General features: G+C 41.5%; 1 protein-coding gene across 1 annotated transcript in view; it reads left to right on the top strand.

Moving 5' to 3' along the window:
- Positions 1-812: 812 nt before the first annotated feature.
- phrf1 (PHD and ring finger domains 1) overlaps positions 813-16,621 on the top strand; it is a 43,284-nt gene continuing 27,475 nt past the window's right edge. Inside the window, exons 1-4 of the mRNA XM_052119697.1 lie at positions 813-889; positions 1,666-1,804; positions 4,445-4,594; positions 5,027-5,214. Of these exons, the coding sequence (XP_051975657.1) occupies positions 1,711-1,804; positions 4,445-4,594; positions 5,027-5,214 (432 nt within the window). The 5' untranslated portion in view covers positions 813-889; positions 1,666-1,710. The remainder of the gene's footprint in view (positions 890-1,665; positions 1,805-4,444; positions 4,595-5,026; positions 5,215-16,621) is intronic.

The raw sequence follows: 16,621 nt of genomic DNA, 5'->3' as shown, positions 1-16,621 counted from the left end.
ATTCACAGTCAGCGATGATTACTTTAATCAGTGAGTGAAAGTGTCCAATAACAGGACAGTTACTGAGATTAGTATTAGATAAGAGAATAGTATTCTGCTGGTCATGTGATTCTAACATGGCGGCACCCATGTGCGGACCCTCTCCATGGTCATTTTAATGTGGTATGATTTTCACTGGTATGACTGGAGAGGGACATTTTAATGTGAGTGCTCATGATTTCCTACATATAATGCAAAATTACAATTCATGTCTTTAGGAATGAAACTTTTTAATGAGGAAAAAATTACAGAGTACACCTTGAAGTAAATAAAAGGTAATTAATAAATGCTGACCAGTTACTGTTGTCACTCAGCCTCATTTAGCACATTATTCATATTAATTTACTGTCTAAATAAAGATATTATTAAACCAACTATTTAATACTGTGGCCTCCTATCACATCTTACCAGATAAGAGATTTGGAAAGTGCATAGTGATCAGCTGATGAAAAATATAGTTAAATAAACTAATAATATCTTATCAAATGCCACTTAATAGTGAGGGCTAGAAAATTTAATTTGAATGTCAAAAAATTTATTTTACTGCGTTCTGCCGTTGTTGTCTTGAATAATTAGTTTATAAATATTAATCTAGACATTCTGAATTCGCTTGGTAACCATCCTAATTAATATTTATTAGCCAAAGCCTTCACCCAAGTTCGCCTGCTGACAAGCTCCTACTTTCGGCCAATCATTTAAGGCCTACAATGCGAACGTCTTTTAACTTAATGAATATTCATGAGCATATGCTTCACCATAGTATGATTCGTAGTTTATCCAGCCGGCAGCGTCAAAGACAAACGCCGTGTGGACTTCAAAACACGAATAATGTCTTATACAACCTTCCTGGGTAGGTACAAATACTCAAAACTCTAAGATCCCTTATGAATTCAATAAAAGATACATATAGCGCCTATAAAAGCTGTTTTTCAAACGTCCTTGTTATGAATGATAAAAATAGCTGATGAGTTAAATTTAGACTTAAGGGCAAGAAACACAGCTAGCTTGTTAGCGTTAGCGTTAGCTTTAATTATTATCTTTAAGGTTAAATAATACAATATAAAATAGCCTTTTGCGTTTATTTTGATGCATTTTCACGTTTTAAAGCATTCTCGTTGTATGCATGCTGGAGTCTGTTGCTCAAATAAAGCCGGTTTCGTGATTTTATTAGCTAGCCTGGTGTTAGTCGTTAGCATCAAGTTAATAACATTGTGTGTGTGTGTTAGCATATGACTGAAGAATTAAGACTTGTGTGCATTGTGTTCTTAATTAAACTCATAAATAAAGGCTTTTGTGGGTGCATTAACAGTAAATATAACAAGTAGTTCAAGTGTTTGTTGCATAGGAAGAGGTGTGTTTGTATAAAATGAGGATATTGTAATGGCTGGATCAAGCAGGGATTTGTGAAGTTTGCGGAGTCTTTACAGATCTGAAGATGTTTAAGATCATATTTAGCTCCCTCAGTGTAATCTAGGCCACCATTGGCTGTTGTCTGTGATGCTAAAGATTTCCGGCCTTATTTAGTAGATTTGTATGGAATATTTCAATTTCATTCTGTTGCACATTGTATTTGTAAATGTTGGTAATTACATAGGAAAATCATATTTGGAGTGTGTGTTCCTGCAGATTGTTCAATGGTGAAATTGATCTAGATTAGACTGATGCTTAGCCATGGATGAAGAGGACAGCCAAGATGAGATGATCAACAGGAATGTCTCTCATGGAAAAGGCAAACGGCCAGCCATGTCCATAATCTCTGATGACGGTTAGTATATAGTCTTGCATATATGCCTGATGTGTGAGTCTTACTACACTTTTATCAAAGAAAATTAACACTTAAGCTTTTTTGCATTTTTCAACTCCAAAAAGCCACATAAAAATAATCTGACAGGTTAATGTTTGGTAAATGTAGCATACCAATGTAACCGCATGACCAAAAATACATGATAAAAAGTAAAAATAAATATATATTTATTAGAGCTTGACCGATAACCAAATTGGCGGAAAAGGCAGACAACCAATCAGCCGATAGTTTTTTAAAATGTATGTAATATACACATATATATATATATATATATATATATATATATATATATATATATGCATGCATGCATACACTGGTGGCCAAATGTTTAGAATAATGTACAGATTTTGCTGTTTTGGAAGGAAATTTACTTAATTCACCAAAGTGGAATTCAACTGATCACAAAATATAGTCAGGATATTACTGATGTAAAAACAGCATTATCACTGTTTGAAAAAAATATTTTTTATCAAATCTAGACTGCAGCATCACTCCAACACCTTATCCTTGAGTAATCATGCTAAATTGATCATTTGGAACTAAAAAATCACTTGCCATTATATCAAACATAGTAAAGCTATTTAGTTTATTAAATAAACCTTGACGTTGTCTTTGTGTATGTTTTTGAGTTGCCACAGTATGCAATAGAATGTCTTAAGGTCAATATTAGGTAAAAAAAAAAATTGGCAAAATAGAATCAGCTTTCTCTAGAAACTCATCAGACAATCATTGGTTTGAAGAATGAAGGCTATACAATGCTTGAAATTGCCAAAAAACTGAAGATTTCATACCAAGGTGTACACTACAGTCTTCAAAGACAACTGGCTCTAACAAGGACAGAAAGAGATGTGGAAGGTCAGATGTACAACTAAACAAGAGGATAAGTACATCAGAGTCTCTAGTTTGATAAATAGACACCTCACATGTCCTCAGCTGACAGCTTCATTGAATTCTACCCACTCAACACCAGTTTCATGTACAACAGTAAAGAGAAGACTCAGGTGTGCAGGACTTATGGGAAGAATTGCAAAGAAAAATCCACTTTTGAAACAAAAAGTAAATGTTAGAGTGGGCAAAGAAACAGACATTGGACAACAGATAATTGGAAAAGAGTGTTATGGATCTAAACCACATTGAGCTTTTGTGGGATCAGCTAGACTGTAAGATGTGTGAGAAGTGCCCGACAACACAGTCACATCTACAGCAAGTGCTACAGGAAGCGTGGGGTGAAATGTCACCTGAGTATCTGGACAAACTGATAGCTAGAATGCCAAGGATCTGCAAAGCTGCCATTGCTGGACATGGAGGATTTTTTTTTATGAGAAAAGTTTTGAAGTAGTTTAAGAAAATGTTTTTCGAATTGTAATAGTAATTTTTCACATTATTAATTTCTTGACTATACATTGTTATCAGACAAACTTTTGTCCACCAGTGTGTATATATTTTGCTGAGGGATAAAAATTGAGGATTAAAAAAAATTAACTGTCGTAAACTATAGGCACAGATTTTTGTCGATAACTGATAGTTCCAAAAAGCAACTATTGGCACAGATTAATTTGTGAAATTAATATATCAGTCTACCTCAATATATATAGTCTTTGATTTATTCTCCTTATTTGGGTAATTCTCATGAAACTAACAGTTTCAAAACTGCGAGGATATCTATATAAAAATAATTTGGAAATTTTATTCTGAAACTTGAAACAGTACAAATGCAGTACATTTAGATTATGAAGAATTTCTTTTTTTTTTTTTTTTAAAGAAGTTTATGGTTAATTTCTTACTGCAACATATCCAGATTCAAAATTAGGACCATTTAATTTATTATGAAAAAAATAAACAATAAAACAATATTTTTTATTAATGCATGTTTTACTCAATATCCAACAGAAAATAATAATGATTTATTTGGCATTCCAAACATCAGTCTTTCGATATAAGAATAAAAAAAACTTGGTGTCCAATAAGCCGTTTCTCTGCATCACAACGCATATTGGCTGCTTTAAAAAAAAAAAAAAAACTCTTTATTTTTTGTTAATAAATTATTATTCTGCAATGATACATAAGAAAGAGCAGTTTAATTTCACTTTACTTTTCTTAACTAAAAATGTTATAGTATTGTCTATGATCTGTTTCAGAAACTAAGCATTCTCATTACTGAAACTGATGCAAAATTTGCAATAATGTTGTGCATTTAATTCGTTTTTAAATAGCTGTGTAAGATAAAGCCATAATTTTTGCTAACTTTCAACTGCATTACCGCAATTAATTTTTACAATTTTACATTGAAACGTGAGAATGTTAACAATTATTAAATGCCAAATCTGATCAACCATTAGAAATGTAGCTATTAAAAACTATTTAGGTTAATCTGAAAAATATAAAAAACAAGGTGTGAAGTTTGCTGGCATGTTGCAGTAATGAAATGTGTGTGTGTGTGTGTGTGTGTGTGTAAAATATATATATATATATATATATATATATATATATATATATATATATATATATATATATATATATACTAAATTCTTGTGTGACCTGAATAAAATCAGTTTGTGAGAATTTTCATTTAACCATCCGATGACTATTAAAAATATTCAGAGGATATTTCAGAAGATGGGGCCGAATCAGAGGAAGTAGAAACAGACAGTGAGGAGGATGATGATAATGAAGGGGAGGAGGAGGAAGTCCTGGATGGAGAGGAGGAGGAGGAGGAAGATGATGATGATGAGGGGGATGATGAAAGTGAAAGTAAGGTTTTTTTCCCCATAGCATCATGTCAAATATGTTTGCTTCAGCACCCATATTTTACATTTTGGCAACCCAGCACAGTACCAAAATTATATATTCTACAAAAAACGAAATTCTTAAAAATCAATCATTTACATTTTATTAAATAACAATTCTCGGGGATGTGGGCGTTTCAAATTATCTGCCTAATTTCTACAAAGTGACTGATGCATTTGCTGAATATTAATATGGTAGAGAAAAAATTTGATAAGCCTAAAATGTTGTTGTCTGTAATATGCATGATTAAATGGTATTTGCATTTTACATTGGTTTTCCCTGCTGCCCATTCTTGTTTTGTATTTAATCCCAGAATTATGCTACATCATTCTTTTAAGTCTTTTCCAGCAAGTATCAAAGCATTGAATTTATAGATTTTTTAATATTTTTCTTCAGATGAGGACTCTGGTAAGGTCCTGGAAGGTACTGTAGGGAATGTTCCTGCGGATAGGGTGGGCCTGAGCTCAGATGAGGACTCTGACAAATGCCCCATCTGTCTGAACTCATTCCACGAGCAGCCTGTGGCCACACCAGAGGCCTGTGAACACTACTTCTGTCTGGACTGCCTTCTGGAATGGTCAAAGGTGAGATTGATTACTGTCCTTTAGGGCTGCACCTAACAATTATTTTGATAATCGTTTAATATAACGATTATTAGAATGATTATTGCAATGATTAATCATTAGCTCGTAACCAATTATTCAGCTTGTGCACTGACTTAAAGTTTTTATTAAACGTGCTTAATAACAATAAAGAGAACAAAATCATCTTTTGAAAATACAGATATTGTGTGCGGGGGGAGGGGGGGGGGCGTGAATGAAAATGAAATGATAATGAAAATATTTTAAGATTGTTACGAAAATTTATGTTGACAAATAATGACATGAAAACACATCTTTGAAAACATGAACATATGACTATAAATATGCTGCATCAGTGCTTATGCTGCATCAGTGTTATCGAAAAAGAAACATCTGAAATAGAATAGCTGCATGAGGTGAAGCTGAAGAGTAAATGAACACCAGTAAACTGAAGCCCCTTCTATGACACATCCTATGAGATTAATCAGACATACTAGATACACAACATAAACGTAACATTACAACTTGTATCTGCACAAAAGGATGCAAACACAGTTACGTGCTATAGCCAGAGAGTGTAAATCCATTGTTTTTTTTAATAATTTTATTTGTAACAGTTTTTTATACAACACAAAACATATCCAAGTCTCACAAAATGTTTACAGAAAGAATGTTATACATAAAATAAAATAAAAAAAACACCCCCCACCCACCCCGCACCAGACAGAGAGAAAGAGATTACACTTTAAATCACTCAATCAAGCTTAATCAAAAAAAATAACAAAAATTGACAATGGAGTGAAGAAATAAAAGAGATAAGTCATCCGTATTACATATATGCCCAAACATATTTCAACTCTTAGAAAGATACTTAAGGAAGGGGCCCCAGACTTTATCAATTTTTTTAGAAGCATCAGCTTTAGAAAAACGAATCCTTTCGAGCTTGAGGGCAGCAACCATTTCAGCCAGCCATTTATGAAAGCTGGGTGGTACAATGGACTTCCAGTCCATCAAGATCACCCTTTTGGCCACCACCATACCAAACATAAGAGACAGTTGTTGAGAATGTGTCAAAGCTAATATAGGGTCAGAACACCCAAACAAAGCCAACTCAAAATCTGGACTGATTTCTTGTCCAAAAACATTTGAGTACCACAAAAAAATATTATTCCAAAACTCAGAAATCTCAGGGCAAAACCAAAAAGTATGAGCATGCGTCCCGTCAGAGCTCTTGCATCTATCGCATAATGGGGAAACTGAAGGGTAAATTTTATTAAGTTTAAATTTGGTATAGTGTAATCTATGCAACACTTTAAACTGAATAAGTTGTAATCTTGCATTAATAGAGCAATTATGAATTCGCTTCAGTCCTTCTTCCCAAATCTCATTTGAGATATTAATTCCCGCGTCATTTTCCCATGCTACTTTGATGTGCTCTGAAGAGACAGGAAATTGAGATACAAACAAGGAAACAAACCGTGTCACCAACTGTTTGGCATTAGGGGGTTGACCCAAAAGACAATACATATTATGATCCTGAGGCAACCCCTGAAACTCATTAAAAGAATGTTTAATGAAATGGCGCACCTGTAGATATCGGAAAAAGTGTGATTGGGAAAGATCAAATGTTTTATATAAGTGCTCGAAAGTGGCAAATTTTCCATCTATATAGAAGTCCTTAATCATGGTCAGTCCTTTGCTTCTCCACTGTGAAAATACCCTATCTGACTGGCCAGGCAAAAAATTATGATTATCATTATGATTATGGACTGGAACACTGAAGGACGTGTAATATTCAAAACAGTCTTCAATTGATTTAAAATTCTAATGGAATTGAGCACAACATAATTTTTGCATTGTAACTTCTTTAAAGATACAGGGTTCGAAAAAAGAATAGCGGCGAGAGAGCTACCCACAACTGACCGAGCCTCCATGTACAGCCACTTGGGTTGGGTGTCCATCAAGTTCTCGCCAGCTTGATCACTAAGCCGCCAGATCATCATAGCCCTGGCATTAGCAGCCCAATAATAATGACGGAAAACAGGTAGCGCTAGACCACCCAACTCTTTCGGCTTCTGCAAATGGGCCTTTGAAATTCTATGCACTTTATAACCCCAAATAAATGGCAAAATGACGGAATCTGATTGTTAAAAAAAAGAATGTGACAAATATATAGGCAGGTTCTGAAAAAGATAGACAAAGCGAGGCAGAGAAACCATTTTAATAGCATTGACCCGACCAATTAAAGATAACGGTATCACCCTCCATTTATCAATATATAGTTTTAACTTATTCATGGCTTCTGTAAAATTTAGACTGAAAATTTGTTTACATTTTTTAGGAATAGTTAACCCCAAGTAAGTGAAATGATCCTCTGTTATTCTAAAAGGTAATGACCTCTGAAACTGAGCATCTAGCCCCTCACCCAAGGGCATGAATACACTCTTCTCCCAATTAACAAAATAACCAGAAAAAGAGCCAAACACCTCAAGTGATTCCATTAAAAAAGGCAAAGCAGAAGAGGGATCACTCAAATATAAAAGCAAGTCGTCTGCATATAAGGACAGTTTAACCTCAGAATGACCACATGCTATACCCCTGATCTCAGAATGATTACGAAGATGGATGGCCAGGGGTTCTAAAGCTAGATCAAATAGCAATGGGCTTAAACAACAGCCCTGACATGTACCACGCTGAAGAGGAAAGAAAGCAGACCTATCCGAATTAGTAAGTATTGCAGATTTAGGGGAAAAATAAAGCATTTTTATGATTCGTTTGTAATTCTCACCAAAACCAAACCGGAGCTGGATCCTGGATTTCCTGTCAGGCAGACGTCAGGTGGTTAGAATGGGCAGCAACATCTCCTCATCACTGACCCTCAACACTGGAGCCCTGCAGGGCTGTGTTCTCAGCCCCCTACTGTATTCCCTATACATGCATGACTGTGTGGCAACACATAGCTCCAATGCCATCATTAAGTTTGCTGACGATACGACGGTGGTAGGTCTGATCACTGACAATGATGAAAGAGCCTACAGAGAGGAGGTGCACACTCTGACACGCTGGTGTCAGGAGCACAACCTCTCCCTCAACGTCAGTAAAACCATGGAGCTTGTGGTGGATTTCAGGAAGAAAGACAGAGAACACAGCCCCATCACCATCAATGGAGCACCGGTAGAGAGAGTCAGCAGTTTCAAGTTCCTCGGTGTCCACATCACTGAAGAACTCACATGGTCCGTCCACACTGAGGCCGTTGTGAAGAAGGCTCACCAGCGCCTCTTCTTCCTGAGACGGCTGAGGAAGTTTGGAATGAACCACCACATCCTCACACGGTTCTACACCAGTACTGTAGAGCGCATCCTGACTGGCTGCATCACTGCCTGGTACGGCAATAGCACCGCCCACAACCGCAAAGCCCTGCAAAGGGTGGTGCGAACTGCCAGAAACATCATCGGAGATGAGCTTCCCTCCCTCCTGGACATATACACTAGGCGGTGTGTGAAAAAAGCTCGGAGGATCATCAGAGACTCCAGCCACCCGAGTCATGGGTTGCTCTCACTGCTACCATCAGGCAGGCGGTATCGCAGCATCAGGACCCGCACCAGCCGACTACATGACAGCTTCTTTCCCCACGCAGTCAGACTGTTGAACACTTGATCTATCACGATCAATAATTAGCACTGCACTTTATTCATCTTATATCTCACACTGGACTGTCAACATATTCTCCTCAATATACTACTTCATATATATATATATATATATATATATATATATATATATATATATATATATATATATATATATACCTGTATATATATATTTCATATACTCCTTATTGTATTTTATATTGTGTGTATTGTATATAATTATTGTGTTGTGTAAGTATGTGTACATTTGATTTGTAAATTGTTTTGTGTAAGTATGTTGTTTATTGTAATTGGTATATGTCTCGTCACTGTCATGACTGCTATGTTGCTCGGAACTGCACACAAGAATTTCACCTACTGTTGCACTTGTGTACATGGTAGTGTGACAATAAAGTGATTTGATTTGATTTTGATCCAACACAGAAAACATATAACTCCATTCTATTCGATCGAAGGCCTTTTCAGCATCTAAAGAAAGAACAGCTGCCTTAGATATCCTACTCCGATTACTGTATACAATATTTAGCAGGTGACGTGAATTAAAAAATGAAAATCTTCCTGGGATGAAGCCAGTTTGGTCTGGGTGAATTAACGAGGCCACATGCTTATTCAGACGAGTGGCCAGGATCTTGGCAATAATTTTTTGATCGCAATTGAGAAGACTTATGGGCCTGTAACTAGAAGGCTCCATAACATCTCTGTCTTTTTTCTTCAAAAGGCATATATGTGCCTCATAAAAAGAGTCGGGAAATATTTCCTTCTCAATCGAATGATTTATCATTCTAAGTAACAAAGGAGCAATAGCATTTGCATTAGCCTTATAGAATTCCACACCAAACCCATCAGGGCCCGTGGCTTTCCCATTGGAAAAGGAATTAATTGCCTCCAAAATTTCACAGAGAGTAAACGGTTCCTCTAATTCCTCTCTGGCACATTCATTAAGTTTTGGAAAATCCACCGCATCAAGAAATTGCCGCCCTGTAGTGTTCAACTCAGAACAGTTGGAAGAGTAAAGCTGCTTATAAAATTCAACAAAACGATTATTAATTTCTTTAGGATGTGTTACTAAAGTACCATTCCGAGATTTTATTTGATGAATGGCTCTACTAGCCTGCACACCTCTTAGTTGCCTGGCAAGAAGCTTATCTGCCTTATCTCCCAATTCAAACTGTTTCTGTTTAAGTTTAATTAACAAGTTAGAGACATGATCACTCAAAATAGTTATATTCATATTTCAACTTAAGAATAGCGTTAAGGTCACTCTGAGCTTTAGATGAACGAAATGTTTGTTCTAAAGATGGAAATGTGGATTCTATCTCAGCCAGTATCTGGAATAAGCCCAAATAATTTCCTGAAAAAAGCAGGGTCATCTATAGTTGGGCCATAAACATTAACACATGTAATCGGGAAATTATTAATGGATCCGGATACAATAATATATCTTCCCGCAGGGTCAGACGCCACAGAGTGCATTCGGAAAGGAATAGATTTCCTAAATAGTATAGCCACCCCTCTTGCTTTAGAGGAAAAAGTGGCTTGATAAACTTGTGAGATCCAACTTGCCCTAAGCTGCGTCTGTTCTCTGGGTCTAATATGGGTTTACTGAAGAAAAATAATGTCAGCCGACAATGACTTTAAGGGGGCTTTCACACTAGCACATTTGGTGCGCACCCCGGTTCGAATGACGTCAGAGTTCGGTTCCTTTGGATGATGTGAACGCTGTCTTCCGAACTCGGGTGCGCACCCGCGAACCGTACTCGGGTCCGCTTAAAAAGGTGGTCTGGGGTACGGTTCATGTGAACTCCAGTACGGTTCGCTGCTGATATGAACGCAATTGAACCAAACCGCGGAAGTGAACCGCTATTGATGACGTATAATGTGGTCGTCAGTCTCACACGCGTCACTTTCAAAATGAGCGGAAAGTGTTTACTTGCGTGCGTGCGTGCGTGTGTGTGTGTGTGTGTATACACTTGATGAAAAGCGGGATTGACGCACACGCACTGCAAGCAGAGAGATGATTTCTGCTTGCCTTCGCAAAAATTGTCTTCGGCGGACAGCCCGCTGTCTTTTGAACGATTTCAGTATTTTTGCGGCAGACAGATGCAAGTGTGTTTCTGTATCTTGATGTTGAAAACAAAACCAAAGGTTAAAAAAAAGAACAAATGTGAACCGAGCAAGTCTATTCATTGAATTTTGACGCCTTTTCATTTCGCGGTTATCAAGCAACACGATTACGCACCAGCTGCAGCTTGATGACGCAAGCGTACCGCGGTTCGGATACAAATATATAATGCGAACACAGTCCATCGAGGGCAGGGGGGAGGGGGGAGCAATCGAACTCGGGTTCGGAACAGGCAGTGTGAAAGCCCCCTAAATGTGCAAACTTTTTTCCCCTTTTAATTGGGTGTCCCATTCCTCTTACATTCCAACTGACAAATGTAATATTCATTTCGCCATTGCTATTGTTATTAGTAATAGTGCCACTCATACAACAACATCATTAAAAAAAAAATAAACACAAAAATAGTAATAATCGTAGCAAGAGTAACATTGTCTGGTGCAAAAAAACAAAACAAAAAAAAAACATAAAGAACTTACAAACTCCCCACAGCTGCTCCAAGAACCGAAGCAGCAAGTATTCCCCATCCTCTCGGAGACAACAAGAGTGCAAAGTAAGTCAAACATAGCTTACCTTAGCCCAAAAAGAGCAGAAATAACGAAAAACAAGGAGTAACACACACACAAAAAAACCCCCTGCTCTCCGCCCCGCAAACAACCAATCATCTGAATTAATGTTAAGTACCACGATGAAAATGACAAAATATTCCAAAAAATAGTCCACTTCTGTTAGTCGAGTACCACACACAGGTCAAGATGAGTAAAGTCAAACATAGAAGTTACGCCGAATCATTCGACAAGTTATCCACAAACTTCGTAGCCTCCTCCGGAGATTCAAAAGAGCGCTCCCGACCGTTATAATGCAGTGTCAGTTTCGCTGGAAAACGACTCGGTTACTAACGTAACTTCGGTTCCCTGAGAGGAGGGAACGAGTATTGCGTAAGTAGCTTACGCTATGGGAAAACTCTGTTTCTCGCGAAATATTGAAGTCTTTATGTAAAACGCATTGCAGCTGCACAGCAGACAGCAATTAGCGAGGCAGCTTGGTCATTGGCTGTGCTGCGGTAACTTGCTCGAACCAATGACGGGGCGACTCTGAACGTGCGACCAATGAGCGCGCTTCACGCCCGCGCGCTCAGAGCCTGCCAAGATTGCCGTGGCTAAGGCTATATATTAGGCGCCCCGTCATGAGAGTTCTTTAGGTTCAATCGACTGAAGCGACTGACCAAGCACAAGCACGGCAGCTTACGCAATACTCGTTCCCTCCTCTCAGGGAACCGAGGTTATGTTAGTAACCGAGTCGTTCCCTCTCGAGAGGTCTCTCCTATTGCATAAGTAGCTTACGCTATGGGAACACCATGCAAAACGCTGTGCGTGCTGACTTCGCTCTATAAAGCCAGAGGCAGATGCCTGAGCCTTAAAGCAAAGTGATTATTCAACGAGCCGCCAACGGCGAAGCTTTATAATGGGATAAAACAGAGTGCCTTTGCCCCAAGGTGGCTCATGGTGGGAGCTCATTGTAAAAACATAAGCACATATCTTATGTACTGATTTTTTTACTTACTGATATGCATAAAAACCCTCTAAGTCAGTCAGAGACGGACCTTATAAGGGAGGAGATAATGCTCAGCAAATACATACTCCAGTTCATACTACAGTCAGGCTGATAGAATGTTGGAATGCCATGAGGGGACCTGTAGGTTATAAAACCTGATAAATGTCGAAGGCGAGGCCCAGCCTGCCGCCGCACAAATATCTTCAATGGGTATCCCACTCGACCACGCCCACGAGGAGGCCATGCTCCTCGTAGAGTGAGCTCTGGCTCTAAGGGGCATTGAAGGCCCTTGGCTTCATAAGCCAGCTTATAGCATCCACTATACAGCGCGATATTCTTTGCTTTGAAACTGCGAGACCTTTAGTGCGGCCGCCAAAGCATCCGAATAATTGTTCCGTCTGTCTGAACGGGGCAGAATGTTCCAAATATACTCTGAGTGCCCTGACCGGGCAGAGTAAATTAGCGTCGCTTTCGTCTGCTGGAGACGATAGCGCTGCCAGAGATATAACCTGTACTCTGAAGGGTGTGGAGAGCACTTTAGGAATATACCCGTGCTTTGGACTAAGGACAACTCTGCAGTCGTTAGGTCCAAATTCCAGGCAAGCAGCACTTGATGACAGCGCGTGCAGGTCGCCCACTCTCTTGACTGAGGCGAGCGCCAGCAAGAGCGCAGTTTTGAGCGAGAGCTCTTTAAGGTGCACGGTTCGGAGAGGTTCGAACGGGCACTCTTGAGTGCGCCCAGGACCGTGGGCCAGGTCCCAGATCGGCAACGAGGGGGGCGAGGAGGGTTCATCCTCCTAGCTCTTAGGAAACGAATGATTAGGTTGTTTTTCCCTAATGAGCGCCCCTTGTCAGGATTGTGTGATGCCGCTATGGCAGCCACATAGACTTTGAGCGTGGAGGGTGTGCGCCCGCCTCCAGCAGCTCTTGCAAGAAGGCGAGTACACTTGGTATCTCGCGACGATTTGGGGTTCAAGCTCTTGGTATCACACCAGTCACTGAACACTTTCCACTTTTGGGCATATAAGCGCTCGTAGAGGGCGCCAGCGCTCAGTGATGGTTCTCAACACTCCACTGGGGAGGTTCTCGGGAACCCGCTGAGGGGCCATGCATGAAGGGCCCACAGATCGGGCGGGATGAAGAATCATCCCGTTGGCCTGCCTGAGGAGGTCCAGCCTCAATGGAATCGGCCATGGGGCAGATTGCATCATCTGCATCAGTTCTGGAAACCACATCTGGTTCTTCCAGAGTGGGGCTACCAGGAGCACTGCACATTTCACTTCCCTGATCCGACTGATGACCTGAGGTAGCATCGCGATCGGGGGAAATGCATACAAGGGGCGGTTCGGCCAGACTTGGGCGAGCGCGTCCGTGCTTTTTGAGAAGAAAAGAGGGCAGTGCGCATTTTCCCTGGAGGCGAAGAGGTCAACCTCTGCCTCGCCAAAGGTTTGCCATAACCACTGGGCCGTCAGGGGGTGGAGAGACCATTCCCCTGGGAGAACTTTGTCTCTGGACAGCATGTCCGCTCCCTGGTTCAGGACGCCTGGCACATGCGCTGCTCTCAGCGAGCGCAGGTTGTGCCGTGACCATAAGATGAGCTCCCTGGCCATAGAGTGCAGGGAGTTCGACCTGAGTCCACCCTGGCGATTTATATACGATACTACCGTCATGTTGTCCGTTCGGACCAGGACGTGTTCATTTTTCAGGTACGGAAGCAGGGCTCTGAGAGCCAAGGCGACCGCTTTCATTTCCAGACAGTTGATATGTAGGCACTTTTCCGGGTTTGACCAAAAGCCGGAGACAGGCCTGCCCTCGTAAAGGGCCCCCCATCCTATTTTGGAGGCATCTGTCGTGATAATTTTTCTCTGTGTGTTCACGCCCAGACTCACGCCGGTTTGATACCAGTCGACGGCTTTCCAGGGCGTCAGGGCTTTTATACAGCCGTGATTCGCTCTGATTAAAAAGTGGCCCGAGCGCCACGCGTGAGTGGGGACACTGCTCTTGAGCCAGCGTTGGAGAGGACGCATGTGCAACAATCCTAGCTGGAGTACAGCTGATGCCGAGGCCATGAGGCCGAGCATCCTTTGGAATCGTTTGACGGGGCGCGCGCTCGCTCTGAATGATGTTGCAAGGCGCCGAATAGCGAGCGCGCGCTCTGATGAGAGGCACGCCGTCATCTGCACTGAGTCTAGCACTATTCCCAGAAAATAGATATTTTGGCTGGGGGATAGCACACTCTTTGCAAAATTGATTCTCAGACCCAGGCATTCTAGATGGCTGATAATCCAAGATCTGTGCATTGTTAACTGACTCTCTGATTGTGCTATGATTAGCCAATCGTCGAGGTAATTCAGTATTCGCACTCCCCGCTGTCTCAGGGGGGAAAGTGCTGCGTCCATGCATTTCGTGAATGTATGGGGGGCCAATGATAGGCCGAATGTAGTACTGTGTACTGGTATGACTGTCCCTCAAAAGCAAATCTCAGAAAAGGCCTGTGATGAGGCGCTATCGGGATGTGAAAGTAAGCGTCTTTCAAATCCACTGATAGGAACCAATCCCCGGGGCGAACTTGCGCGAGGATATGTTTGGTCGTTAACATTCTGAACGAGCGAATCATTAAAGCTTTATTCAGATGTCTGAGATCTAGGATGGGGCGGAGGCCACCGTCCTTTTTCGGGACGAGAAAATAGCGGCTGTAAAAATCTGCCTCGCTCATAGAGGGACAGTTTCTATAGCGCCCTTCTCTATCAGTTTGAGCACCTCGGTGCGTAGAACATGTGAAACATCTTTCCTCACTTTCGTCTCGACCACCGCTGAAAAGCGGGGTGGTCTGCGAGCGAATTGAAGCGAGTAACCGTGTTTTATTATGTTCAAAACCCATTTCGGTATGTCAGGGATTTTTTCCCAGGCTTTTGCTCGCACAGATATGGGCTGAATGCTGGCTGGGGGCGTGTCGCAGTGACGTATGGGCCCCACCGGCGAATCGCCTTGTGCTAACACTGAGCTTACAGCTCTCAGAAGCGCGGGTGCGCGCTGAGCAGCTTTGTTGAGTGCCGAGTGCAGGGGTGCGTGTGAGATTACAGGCACGCGTGCTATCTCCATAATGCTCGCAGCATGAGCTGGAGAAATGTTTGAAACTGTATCGACAGTGTTTACAGTTGGGGGTGCATACATTGTAATAGGCACGCGCGCCACTTTCATAAAGCTTCCCGCTCTTAGCGGGGAGTTTCTTGGCTCGGCCGTCGCATCTGTGATGCTCGCGGCATGAGCCAGAGAACTGTTTGAAACTTTATGGGCAGCGCTTATGGGTGGGGGTGCATATACTGTAGTAGGCACGCGCGCCACTTTCATAAAGCCTCCCGCTCGCGGCGGGGTGTTTCTGGCCATCATACAGTGTTTGTGTGTAGGGTGCATGCATGACAGCAGGCACGCGCGCTACCTTTATAGTATTTCCCGCTTTTACTGGGGAAGTGTTTATAACTGTGGGAACTGTGCTTGTGTAGTGGTGCATACATGACAATAGGCACACGATCTACATTTATGGGGCGTCCAGCTGGAGCTGGGGAAGTATTCGGCACCGTTTCGACAGTATTGATATGTGGGAATGCGCACTTTAGTGTGGACACGTGACCCTTTAGTGACACAAGCAGAAAATGAATCTTTTTGTGTTTTTTGTGTGTCGCCGTTAAAATGGCGTTTGATTGCAGGTGAGCGAGTTCTGTGACTGGCCCATTGACTGCTGTACAGACATTTCCAGCCGCCTGTAAGGGGACTGGGTAATGTTTTACACGTTCTTCCAGAGAAGACCAGTCGAGCCCGAGGTCTTCCACGGCTTTAGATAGGATGCGGACGATCTCCGAGTCCATGCTGGTGCCCGTGCTCGCGTCCGCTAATGTCGACGGCGCGGGGTCGAAGGCCAAGCCCGGCCAGTCGTCGGATGCAGCGTCAATGGAAAGGCTGTCATCCTTTTCACCGTCATCCCCTGACGCGCCGAACGAGACGAGACCCACTGCTCTGTTGGAGGGGTGCTGGTCCGCCTGCGTGAAATGGACTGGCGGCGGGGAGTTCTCGGGTAGTGGTGAAGCAC

The sequence above is a fragment of the Xyrauchen texanus genome, chromosome 46, assembly GCF_025860055.1.
Source record: "Xyrauchen texanus isolate HMW12.3.18 chromosome 46, RBS_HiC_50CHRs, whole genome shotgun sequence".
Taxonomy (NCBI): Eukaryota; Metazoa; Chordata; class Actinopteri; order Cypriniformes; family Catostomidae; genus Xyrauchen; species Xyrauchen texanus.
Note: the sequence above shows the minus strand (reverse complement) of the source record. Positions and strands in the feature narration are given on the sequence as shown.